The sequence below is a fragment of the Natator depressus genome, chromosome 8 (assembly GCF_965152275.1).
Source record: "Natator depressus isolate rNatDep1 chromosome 8, rNatDep2.hap1, whole genome shotgun sequence".
Classification (NCBI taxonomy): Eukaryota; Metazoa; Chordata; order Testudines; family Cheloniidae; genus Natator; species Natator depressus.
Window position 1 is genome coordinate 87,806,001 of NC_134241.1, and position 13,450 is coordinate 87,819,450.

General features: G+C 41.8%; 1 protein-coding gene across 4 annotated transcripts in view; it reads right to left on the minus strand.

Annotated features, from left to right (window-relative positions):
- Positions 1–13,450, minus strand: part of PDE4B (phosphodiesterase 4B) — a 376,497-nt gene that overhangs the window by 35,087 nt on the left and 327,960 nt on the right. For all 4 annotated transcript variants that reach the window (XM_074961577.1, XM_074961578.1, XM_074961576.1 and 1 more), the window contains one exon: positions 1,732–1,844. In XM_074961577.1, the coding sequence (XP_074817678.1) occupies positions 1,732–1,844 (113 nt within the window). The remainder of the gene's footprint in view (positions 1–1,731; positions 1,845–13,450) is intronic.

A 13,450-nucleotide genomic window follows, 5' to 3' on the forward strand; every position in this document is an offset into this window, starting at 1 on the left:
GCTAACCCTGTTAAAACTTCTATTACTTTCTATGCCCTGGCATGCTGTAGTAAGAACTAGTGGAGCAGAAGGAAGTTTGAAATGACCTGTGATTAATTTCTTTAACATATTCCATAGAACCTCAATTTTTGATTCAGCATTTCTGGCGTAATTTATTTCCAGTTAGGAAAAGAAGAATAACCCTGGATTTGTGTGGCACAAACGTAAAACTGGGTCTAATCATGAGGGCTAATGCAAAGGTATGAAGGTAACACACGATGTCTAATATCTTTGTAAGAGATAGAGCACACACATTTCAGAAACCACATGGATTTGCTTCATCAGGTTGATGGGTGTAAATATTGCAAAAAAGCATGAGCATAAAATATTGAATCTGGAGCAGCAATACTTGTGACTTTGAGATCTTGTGCACTTAGACTGTGCTGCCGGGTGCAAAAGCATTTTGCACTGCCCTCAGCAGGAGATCTGCTCAGATGCCAGTCAAGTGCTCATTTGGGCAATGGCTAGGAGCATTGCAGAGGTGGTGCCTATAGCCCCAGGGAGTGCCTTGTGTCAATCAACAATAACCACTCTGGCCAATTAAGGACTGACTTTGATGGGTTCTTAATAGAATCACATTTGCTCACAGAGTAGTTCTCTCTATCTGGGAAGGTTGGAGGCTGGAAGCAGAAGCTCAGGGCTGGAGGGAGTGGTGGTTTTAAAGGATTATTTTGAGGGGTATTCAGGGATTCTGCTGTATTTTTTCCCTTTATATCTTTTCTGTATTTTTCTTCTGAACCTTCCCCCCGCCTACATTCTGCATAAAGTTTAGTTTGGGATTTTTCTTTTCAAATGATTTTAGCATATTTTTACTCCTTGTATGAAAACTCAGATTCTCCTGCATCTCTTCCCCCGCCCCAAAGCAGCCCTTTAATGAAAACACTCTTACATATGTCCCAGTGTTATGGTACTGCACCCTAACCATGTACTGAATATAAAATGCTGTCAACTCATACCATAATATTAAAAACACAAACCAAATGCTTCGAGAAAGAGACAGTTGCAGTAAAACATTATCCCATAATATTTAGAGTTTGCCATTATTATTGAAAAGCCAAGTTAATTTCCCCAACCTGATCATTTGTTACAGTTACACACTTTTCACTGGGTGCCTGTGGTAGTATTTTTTCCACGGAGAACAGCTGTAATTGACACCTTGTAAATTTTCTGATAGATAAATATCATTGTAATGATGTGGTTTTACTACATTGTAACATATTATAATTCTGAATCTACGGAATGCAAAATGTTTTCCTGGTTCTGCTTTTCTATGACAAATTTTCTCCAACTTATAAATTACTTTGTAAATAACATTTGTATTTACTACTTCTACCTGTATAAAAATGTACATAAGGTCCACTGGAACATATCACCAAATCAAGGATTAATTTCACAGTGTAAATGTATTCTGCTTGAGAATTTATGCTACCGTTTACCATTTGCAGTTTAATTCTTGCAATAGCATAAGGATACAGATAGTTCAAAGCATTTAAAGTTCACATCCTTAACATAAAGTATTAGGAAAAAGGACCAACAGTGTTTAAATGAACTTTGTCAGATATTGCACTGTGCATGCTTGTCTGCTGGTGGACACAATCACATACAGCACCACTTTTTCATCTTACATTACAGCACTTATTCTTGTTATTTTCAGCCTTTGACATTTTAGGAAGAAGTTATCCCATCGCTTACCTTGTTAGATGCCATCTCACTGACTGATCGGTAGGTCTGAATGGTTTCAAGTTGATCTAAACACCAGTCTAATTCTTCCAGCGTTTCCATTGCTAATTTTTGATAAGATTCTTCTGCAAATAAACACACAGACATGTAGTTAGGCTTGAGTGGCTGCAGACTTTCCATGGTGGAGTCACTGACACAGCTGGACGCAGCACTACTGTAGGTGGTACAATGCTCCTTCATCATGCGGTCTGGGTACTTCTGCTCCACGCTCCAGGAGGAGAACAAATCAACGTACGTCCTTCCTGTGAATGGCTGTCTTTTTTTTTTTTGGCTTTGAAGATGAGATGTCGGTAATACATCAACAAACTTCCTCTAAAAGGGGGGTGTGGGAGGAATGCTCTCTGACAGACTCATCTGCATGTATGTGGATTAAGACTGCACGGTAATAAAAGCAGTTCCTTGTAAGCGAGTCTTTTTTTCCCCTCCTCCTAAGCATTACTCATCACAGCGTTTCTTGTCTAAAGTGATGACAGTTTACAAAAAATTTAAAATCTCATTAAGTGAGTTGTAAGCAAGTGATTTGCTTCAGTTACTTTTTCTCAGAAGAAACAAGCTGCGCTCTTTTCAAGTAAAATGAAAAAGAAACCAGTAATTGGCAGTAAATCTTTATTTAGGTAATGCAAGCACTGAGGGTATACGTGTGTGATCTTTGAGTAACTTTTCCACGAGGTAGCACTGCCCCAAACAAGGTTAGGAGTACAGTTTTTTCAGTTGGGTGCTACATGAGAGCCCTCAGATAAGGATACAATCAGACAGAAACTTTATGGGAGTACTGGATGAGTGACTGACTTTATTGGTTAAAGGGAACGATGCTTCTCTTCTTTTACTAAACAAAGTTAAAACTTCCCTTTGGTCTCAGCCAAGATCATAGGGAAATTATGAACTGGATTCTCAGATGAAACCAGAAATGAGCTGTCTCTGCTTTTGCTAACATTGTATTCCTCTCAATTTGTAAGTGTTTCAACTAGAAAAGCATAAATCTCCTGGAAGAATTGCTAAGCAGCTCTCAAGATAAAAATAAAGGTTTACAGACTTCACCATGGCTCGTAAAAATAACTTCAAACCCTTTAAATATAACTACCTATCATAAAGGACCCCCACCAATACGTATCTTCCTCAGTTCAAGGAGTCAGGATTTTAAATGATACAAGTTAAAGGAAACTGCAATCCTAATAGAGTTAATAGAACTCTAGACTTCTACTGACTTAGAAAACTATACACACACTAGAAAAGGAGTACTTGTGGCACCTTAGAGACTAACCAATTTATTTGAGCATGAGCTTTCGTGAGCTACAGCTCACTTCATCGGATGCATACTGTGGAAACTGCAGAAGACATTATATACACAGAGACCATGAAACAATACCTCCTCCCACCCCACTCTCCTGCTGGTAATAGCTTATCTAAAGTGATAAGTGATCTAAAGTGATCACTTTAGATAAGCTATTACCAGCAGGAGAGTGGGGTGGGAGGAGGTATTGTTTCATGGTCTCTGTGTATATAATGTCTTCTGCAGTTTCCACAGTATGCATCCGATGAAGTGAGCTGTAGCTCACGAAAGCTCATGCTCAAATAAATTGGTTAGTCTCTAAGGTGCCACAAGTACTCCTTTTCTTTTTGCGAATACAGACTAACACGGCTGTTACTCTGAAACCTATACACACACTATAGGCCAGGGGTGGGCAACTACGGCCCACCAACCAGTTTAATCCAGCCCTTGAGCTCCTGCTGGGGAGCTGGGTCAGTGGCCGCTCCACACGGCTCCAGGAAGTAGCGACATGGCTCTGCTCCAGCTCCTACGCGTAGGGACAGCCAGCGGGTCTGCTCTGCACACTGTCCCCTCCCCAAGCGCCACTCCCACAGCTCCAATTGGCCGGGAGCCGCTTGGGGAGGGGGCAGCGTGAAGAGCGGAGCCCCCTGGCTTCCCCTATGCATAGGAGCTGGAGCGAGGCCATGCCGCTGCTTCCGGGAGCTGCTTGAGGTAAGTGCTGCCCGGAGCCTGCACCCCTGAGCCTCTCCCCATGCCCCAACCCCGTGCCCCAGCCCTGATCCCCCTCCAAACCCCTCGATCCTAGCTTGCAGCATCCTCCTGCACCCCAAACCCCTCATCCTCAGTCCCACCCCAGAGACTGCACCCCCAGCTGGAGCCTGCAACCCTTCCTGCACCCCAACCCCCTGCCCCAGCCCTAATCCCCCTCCTACCCTCCAAACCCCTTGGTCCCCACCCAGAGCACCCTCCTACACCCCAAACTCCTCATCCCCAGCCCCACTCCAGAGCCTGCACCCCCAGCTGGAGCCTTCCCCTTTCACCCCACCCCCTCGCCCCAGCCCGGAGCTCCCTCCCACACCTTGAACTCATTTCTGGCCCCACCTCAGAGCCCACACCAGAGCCTTCACCCCCTCCCACACCCAACCCCAATTTTGTGAGCATTCATGGCCCGCCATACAATTTCTATTCCTAGATGTGGGCCTTGGACCAAAAAGTTTGCCCACCCCTGCTATAGGCCCTATTCAGCCCTGTGGGTGCAACTTTTACCATTCTGTGCTGGACGCTGTGGATGTGCTGAAAGGAGAACTGATCTAGAGGGCCACACCAGATAACTCACTCACTGCTGGGGTGTGACATAAGTTTCCACTAGCTTCTGGTTCTACAGATACTGCACACAGGGCCTGATTCAGAGCACACTGAAGTGAACAGAAGAACTCCACAGGACTTTGAATTAGCTATACAATAGTCCAACACGATCTCACTTACACCAGTGAAGTCAGTGCAGTTACTCCAGATTTACACCTGTACAAATTATTGTTACTTTTTAAATTATTATTATTTGTGCTGTGGTGGTGCCCAGCACCCCTGTTGTGCTGGGTTTGGCACACACAGTAACAGATGGTCCCTGCCCTGAAGAGATTACAATCTAATTTGAAGAATCATGCAGTAAATGAGTGTGAAACAATAGGAAGGAATGGAGACTGGGATGGAAACGGGTGATATGACCATGAGGCTGCATAGGGAAGCTACTGCACAGCTCAATAGTACTGGCCAAGAAATCCGAATCTTGCCCACTGACTTAATTTGCTGCCCTCTTATTAGCAAGTAGTCCCATGGAATTCCAAAGTCTCTTTTGTACATACGTATCTGCCTACCACTCCACATGGGTAAATCCACTTCCTTATCAACCATGTCCACTGTCTATTTGAAATATATTAATAAATGCATATGCTATATATGTTCAACCACTCAAAGCTCAATAGAAGAAAAACACTACAGAAGAATAATTTCTCACTGAGCAAGAAATACTTTAAAGCAACGATTGTGTGACACAGTCCCTTCTAGTCCTACTTCCAATAAAATAAAATACAGTTTGGTTTAAAGAAGAGCTAATACTCAATTTCTTTTTTATACTTACAGAGCTACAAATCTACTGGGAGTAACCTCCTCTCGCACACTTCTGTGACATTCAAGTCAAAAAAGTATTTGGAACTAGCTACAACATACAAGAGTAGAACTTCAGTGAACTTTCCTCCCCAACCTGCAGACTCCCTATCAATGAGTAGATAAGTAAAACAATTTTAGTGAAAGGCTTCAAGTTTCCTCTAAATGAAAAAAAAAATTGTCTCAAATTCCCTCTAGAATCATAGAAGATTGGGGTTGGAAGGGACCTCAGGAGGTCATCTAGTCCAACCCCCTGCTCAAAGTAGGACCAACACCAACTAAATCATTCCAGCCAGGGCTTTGTCAAGCCGGGCCTTAAAAACCACCAAGGATGGAGATTCCACCAACCCACTAGGTAACCCATTCCAGTGCTTCACCACCCTCCTAGTGAAATAGTTTTTTCCTAATATCCAACCTAAACCTCCCCCACTGCAACTTGAGACCATTGCTCCTTGTTCTGTCATCTTCCACTACTGAGGACAGCCGAGCTCCATCCTCTTTGGAACCCCCCTTCAGGTAGTTGAAGGCTGCTGTCAAATCCCCCCTCACTCTTCACTTCTGCAGACTAAACAAGCCCAGTTCCCTCAGCCTTTCCTCATGAGTCATGTGCTTCAGCCCCCTAATAATTTTTGTTGCCCTCCGCTGGACTCTTTCCAGTTTTTCCGCATCCTTCTTGTAGTTTGGGGACCAAAACTGGACACAGTACTCCAGATGAGGCCTCATCAATGCCGAATAGAGGGGAATGATCACGTCCCTTGATCTGCTGGCAATGCTCCAACTTATGCAGCCCAAAATGCCATTAGCCTTCTTGGCAACAGGTCACACTGTTGACTCATATCCAGCTTCTCGTCCACTGTAACCCCTAGATACTTTTCTGCAGAACTGCTGCTTAGCCAGTCAGTCCTCTAAGTGAACAAGTTTCTATTTATTAATAAACTCAACAAGGAGAACAAAGTGATTTTAAGAGCAGATGCACAAAAAGCCCAGTCAGATACGCTTAATAGGAATTCATTATTACTAAGGGCAATTATCTATAAATATCACTATAATTTACAGCCTAACTTCAGTTTTCTGAGCAGGAGGTGGAATCATGGCCTACTCAAATATATAGCGTCAGAATGCTTCTATATCCCACCTACTTATAATATCTTATACCTTTCTAAGAATAATTAAATAAAAAAAATTTAAAAAACGAAGTTTGGAAAGTTGAATATTCTTACGTAATAACTAAAACAAAAACTGAATCTGCTTTTGTTTTACATGCCCTATCATTGTTCCAGCAGCCTTCAAATGTCCCTACAATGGACTTAGCTCATATAACTCAGTTCAAGTCAAACTTCACCAGAATGTGGGCGTATTGGGATCTGGTTGCAATGACCTGGCTAAGTGTGAGGTGATCATGTGGTGGACATGGTGCTAGGTTCTATTTCTATTGTGTCATGGGGAGAGAGGTTGTTACACAGAGTTTTGGCTTGGCAAATTTAAATATAGGAAGCCTTCAAGTTCAGATCCAGACTTGCCAAAGTTCATAGGTGTTTGGATCCAGTCTACTTCTACCTGCCACTGTAATTTAATTTCTATTTTCCTTTTAAGATTTCATCCCCAAGAAAGTTGTGTAAGAACCCCAGGGCAGTGTAAGAACCTATACAGAACAGAATTCTAAACTTCAGGACTGCAGTACCCATTCTCCCTGGGACCACAAAAGGATCCACCCATGTCCATCACGTTTTAAGGTAAATTGAGTTTCATGTAGTTGCATGAGCCAGAAAATTGAAACTCTGTCCACTCTATATGAACATGGACGATCTCATGCTCTGTTCATAATAGCATTGTTGTGCAAAATTATCCTTCTGTTGCGTGCAGGGTACTATATGCCGATTCATTGGTTGCTGTCCTCCACCCTCAAGTTGGCTGCATTTCAGCTGTGCTGAATGTATATAATTTGTGAAGCATTCTGGGATCCTTCAGGCTGAAGGGTGCTATCCAAATTAAAAATATGACTATTATATCATTACTAACGACGCTTGTAAGGAAAACAGTTAAGGGGCAATAAATACAGCAGAACCTGAATTCCTAAATGATGTGTTAAAGTTGCCAATTTTTTTTTAAGTCTGACTAAAACACTAGCCATTTAGATAGACAAGCATACAATATTTGTCAATAAATAAATAGAGAGGTCTAATTAAGTACCATAGTATGTAAAATCTTATTTTTTTTACAGACTATTTAGTACCCAATCCAGCAGAAAGTGTGCTTAGTTTTCTAAAGCACAGAAAATAGTGCTCTTATCTTATTCTCTTTCTTCATACAGCCTAATATTATTTGCTTTTTTGAAACAGCTGCAGATTGTGAAGATAATTCTGTTGCTCGGCCCATTATTATGTCCAGGTCTTTTGCCTCAGAAAGTGCTACCCAACAAGATGAATTTATTACAAGGAATTTGGGCTGATATTGTGTTACGTTACCGGTTAGCTTTGCCAGGTGTTTCTTAAGTTCCTCAGGGTCCCCTAGTCTGGACTAATCTAAATAACCTTGCGTTTTCTGCAAGTCTGCCACCTCACTGTTCACTGTTTTATTCAGATCACTGCCAAATGTATTAGGGAAGCACTAGTTGCAGTTACATAGTTAAGAGTTTGCATTTTAGAGCAGAGATTTAACAGCTTTGTTAGGTATGAAGACAACAATGCATCCTATAGCACTCGCTCTGAGCACAGAGTGGATTTCTGAGAATTTAAAGAGTTTAAAGAGTTAAAATTAATTGAAAAATGGATTCTTTAAGAAATTTAGCACCTTGTATTGCACCATTCTTTTGTCCCAAATGATCTTAAGAATATGGACTCTTCTAACTTCCCATATAGTTATAACTTGCTGAAATCTTATGTATTAGCTACACTTGAAAGATTTTTTTTTAAGGATTAATGACGATTTTTTGCTATTAGTCTTCATAAGTGAAATTGTCTTCTATAGCAGAGGCCAATGGCTCATGATCTACAGAGAATTAAAACCCTCTCTGTCTTCTTTGAAAAAGGTTGCTATCATCTATTGTGCTCAGTGGGACTGAGGCAACTGTCCTCTCAGTTACAATGCCCTCTTTCAAAATGGCCAGTGCCTCCTATTGTTCCCATTAAGAATTCATCCAAGCAGCCATCAGGGAAGGTGCCCAGGAAGCCACCTGAGTGTAGCTCTAACCACTCTGCATTACTCCAGAGACTATGGCAAATCAGCCAGAAGCTGAAGCTAAAAGTTAATAATAATAATAGTAATTAATAATAAAATTCAGGTTGATACTACACATATTTAAATTGTTACAAATATCCTGTGGTGACATTCTCATGAGTTTGTTGTTTCTTGTTCTATATGATATTTTTCATATAACCAACAGAATTCCAAGATAAAAACTTTGTTACACTGGAGTTCATGTTGAGTAAGTATCAGTAATTTAAGGGTAAAACATTACAGGGATTCTGCTATTATTAAAATAAAAAGTATAAAAAACTCAGGAAATTCAGAGTTAAGGTTAAATGGAAAGGCAATGAAAATATGTTAAAGTATGGTAATGCACAAGCAGGGCACCGAAACCTTAACTCTGCTCTAGAGGGGCACTATACAATATCCACACAATACGATTAATGGGCAGTAGCATTTATAGTCCCAGATTAGATTAAATATTTTTTTAAAGGAATATTAGACATTTTCATTTTCCCCCTCTTTTCATCTGATGTCTGGACTATATTATCTATCTATTTTGAGACTCGGTGCAGGGACCATATCTTCCTCTCTGTTCTAAGTATACTGTTGGAGCTAAATAATAAATAAGAGTTAGCGACAGATTAAAATGATTGTTTTATCTGAACCTTGTTTTGTCTGTTCCGCCACCTCTACTTTTAGGAAGTATACTTCTGGACAATCTCAAAGAACCATCCCAAATGGTTGACTTCTTCAAATCAGATGCACTCTGCTAATCTAATGTTTTAAACACGTTGTACTGAAAACAAACTATAAAGCATCTTCATCTCACACACTAAATTGTACTCTTCAGACAAAATGACATTTGTCAGAATCTATCTGCCATGTGTAGGAGTTGGGTAATATCCCTTTAAATGGTTTGGGAGCCTTCTAGCGGGCCTCCCTGTCTTCTGTTGCAGAAGACATCAGAACTCTGCCAAAACAGATATAAGTAGCTAGGTCTTCTATATTTGCATATAGTTAATAAAGTTATTATTTAGTTATTAGGAATCCAACTGTACCAATGTGGTTTCTCCATATTCTTAACGTTGAGTGGAGAGCAAGGACACAACAGGTTCACATACCAGATAAATATGTAATGTGAATTGAGAATACATACAAAAAGAAGGGCCAATATAATTTTGTATGGGGAATTAAAGGGGGAACTTGGCTATTTAGCAGGGGTGTCAAACATATGGCCCATGGCCTGGATCTGATTATGGGGCACGCAAATACATAAATACATTTCTATTTCTATTAAAAGTCTTCTTGTAAGAAAACTGAATGCTTTTTCATTGTTCTCAGATCCAAGGGTTTGGGTCTGTGGTCACCTATGCAAATTGGTGAGGATTTTTACCAAACCTTTTCCAGGAAGTGGGGTGCAAGGGTTGGGAGGATTTTGGGGGGAAAGACGTGTCCAAACTACGTTTCCCAGTAAACCCAGTTAGAGTTTGGTGGTGGCAGTGGTTATTCCAAGGACAAAGGATAAAATTAATTTGTACCTTGGGGAAGTTTTAATCTAAGCTGGTAAAAGTAAGCTTAGGAGGTTTTCATGGAGGTCCCCACATCTGTACCCTAGAGTTCAGAGTGGTGGAGGAACCTTGACAGGAGGAACAGAGGAGACACACAAGACAAGAAAGGGGGGCAAAAGAGAGAGGAAAAGGGGGAAGGAGGAGAAACAAAAGGCTGAAACAGCAGTGCAATAAGGGGGAGCAGATGTTCTCATTGAGTGATACTCAGGGCATGGCTACACTTGCAGATGTAGAGTGCTTGGAGTTAAACCAGCCTTCGTAGAGCGCAGTAGGGAAAGCGCTGCAATGTGTCCACACTGACAGCTTCAAGCGCACTGGCGTGGCCACATTTGCGGCACTTGCAGTGGCATTGGGAGCAGTGCATTATGGGCAGCTATCCCAGCATGCAAGTAACTGCAACGTGCTTTTCAAATGGGGAGGGTGGGGTGTGACAGGGAGTGTCTTGTGTTTTGTGGGGGGAGAGAGTGGGTTTTTGGGGGGCTGAGAGCATGTCAGCATGTTGTCTTGTAAGTTCAGACAGAGCAGACCCCCACCCCCACCTCTCTCTCTCTCTCTCTCTCTCACACACACACACAGCATTCCACACTAATGGTTGCTTTGTCTCTGAGCAGATAAGCAGCCGACTGTCAGAAATGACGCTTCCGGAGGCCGATCAGAGCACAGCAATGCAACACCTCATTCACACAGACGCCTCGAGGTTTCAGCCAAGACGCAGCAAGCGTTAATATTCTCGCCGAGGTGGAGTACAAGGAGCACTCTAGCCGTGGAGTCAGAGCGCTCTACATGCCTTGCCAGTGTGGACGGGTAGTGAGCTAGGGCGCCCGGGGCTGCTTTAATGCACTCTAACTCGCAAGTGTAGCCAAGCCCCCAATGTGACAATGAGGATCTAAATACAGATGTTGAGTTACTACATGAAGGCTGTGTTCTCCCCTTATTCTCTCTGCAAACCTCCCACTAACATCAGTGGGAGCTCTGCTGTTGATTGAGGTGAGTATGAAGCTCTATCTTTGTATCGTGTCTCAGAGACCATGATTAAACCTGAAATCCAGCCTTCTCCTCCAAATGATTTTGACACCCCTGCTGTACAGCGTAATATACTAATTCACTTATTGAGGCAGTTGTACAATTTTTGGATATAATCTTGTGGAATATTGTACCATGTGTCTTGAGCTGTATCACATTTCACAGTTTATATTTGGATCACCATGTTGCATAATCAAGTTCTTGCCAGTAAGATTATTTCCACACTACAGCTGATGTTTCCATAATTTTTTTCCAGTGCTGTACGTTTAATCATTTTCCAAATATATTAAAAGCTAATTAATACCAATATCTAAAAAGAATCCTTTGTAATTCTATTTCTAAGAATATTGAGCATTTATGTAACACTTTCCACCTTCTCGAGCACTGTGCTAACGTTTATGGTGACGTTTTCGTTACGAAAGTGGCTTTGCTGTCAGTCCAATCAGATGACAGACCTACCAAGTCCCTATTTGTTTAAAAAAGCAAAATGTCTCATTTTTTTCACTTGGCCTTTTAAAAAAAAGTTCTCCCACTCCAATGTGTTTTAATGGAATAAAAAGGTGTGTTGCTGTTTTTCTTCCTATTTTTAGTTTGATACAGCATGGCTGTGGATGATATGTCACTTCTTACTGAAACTCGGTGATGTGTTGGAAGGAGTTCTTGGGAGCTCTTTGTTACAATTCAGGGAGGGTTGGGGGGGGATGATTTCCCAATCTGACAGAATTCACCTCTTCTCTCAATACTGGTAGCAATCCCTGCCGTTTGCTCATAAAACTATGCCTGATAAGCAATTTGATGGCTTTGAAACAAACCACGTGTTGGGAGCACCTTAACAACAAATGTTCACAGGCAAAGGATGCCCCCCAGAAGCCTTTAAAATAGCCTTAATGCCACTCTCCTTCTAATTCTACAAGCTGAAATCTGTGCTACCCTACCAATACACTCAGCATATTTTCAGGAACATAGTCCTGATATTTTCACTATGTCCCATTAATGTCAGTTTGTTCACGCAGTGTTGCCTCACTCCTTGTTTATGGCTATGAAAAAAACCATACTTGTTTAAACAAGAAAAAACTTCATTTGCTCATTTAATATCTGCAAGCACCCTTTACTTTCCGGGGCTGTATACAGGGTTGGTCACAGGTTAAACCAGGACATTTCTGTGGAAGCCACTTTTCAAAAATATTAGCAACAAAATCATTTTGACAAATGTAACTTGAAACAATTACATTCTTTGTTGAAAACCATCAGCTCGTTCTCCTCCATCTAAATGTATAGTAAGAATAAAATGTACAGTGTCTCTGAGTTCTATAAAGGAACTTAAAAATTCATTTGTAGAAGATTACCGTCACCCAAGGGCTAGATTTGACCTCCCAGCCTTTCCTTCCTCTTCCCCCCTCAGATGCTCCCCACCCCACACCGCAGCCTGACTCTCTGGGACCATGAGCCCCTTACACCTACCAAATTCTCCAAATTTCTGTGAGTGAGCAGGGTTGCAGCACCGCTCAGGTTTGGCCTCACCCATCTTCCATCATGACGGAGGAGCAGCCAGGCCAAATTTGAATGAGTGGCTTTGGGACCTGACACATACGGTGACAGCACCACTCAGGTTTGGCCTGACCAAAAAGTGGTCAGGCCATGGCCCGGGTGGCCCCCAACTGGCCCTGCAGCCTATGACTTCATATCTAGCCTAGTGACTTGGCCCCATCACAATTTTCTCAGCATGAGACCTGGTTGTGAAAGTGGCCTTGGGACTTTTCAACTGTTTACATTTTAAAAAGTTTTTGGATAAAAACGGTCTGTTGCCGATGTGGTTTTCCCTATGGACGAGTAAAACAGTTCACGGAAAGGGTCCCAATTCCTACTCCATGCCATTGACTTGAACAGAAGCAGGGGTAGGTCCAAATTAAGAAATGATCTGAGATGTCACTCAGATATAAAACTTCACTCAAAGAGATTTTGTTGTTGTTATTGAAGTTAATCTGGTTAAATTTTTAATATATTCCTTTGCATTTTCTTGGACTCCCTGGTTCTAGCTGAAAGTGGAAGGGGAGAATAGTTGCTTCACTGGGGCTCAGGCAAGCCACTAAAGTGGCATGGAGAGAGGGTGCTGCTCTCACTTCTGCATAGTACAGCATAAGTCAGTAAAATCTATTTATTCTGGTCTGAATATTTATGACATTAGAACAAAATGTTCAGAAGCCTTCTAGCTCCATCACTGACTTTGAGCACTCAGCAGCTGACCGCCCAATAATTTGTCGTACACAGTCTATTCATGCCCTCACTGGTCATCCCCTGCCACCATTCCTTCCACTATAACTTCCTGGAAGTTATTCCCATCTCTATGTCTGATGTGACCAAAGTATAGTAGTTTACTCCTGTTTATTTCCTACAGCAGGGTCTGCTTCTCTCTAATAGCATTTCTAATATAAACATTCATCTTCTTTTCTGTCTTGGA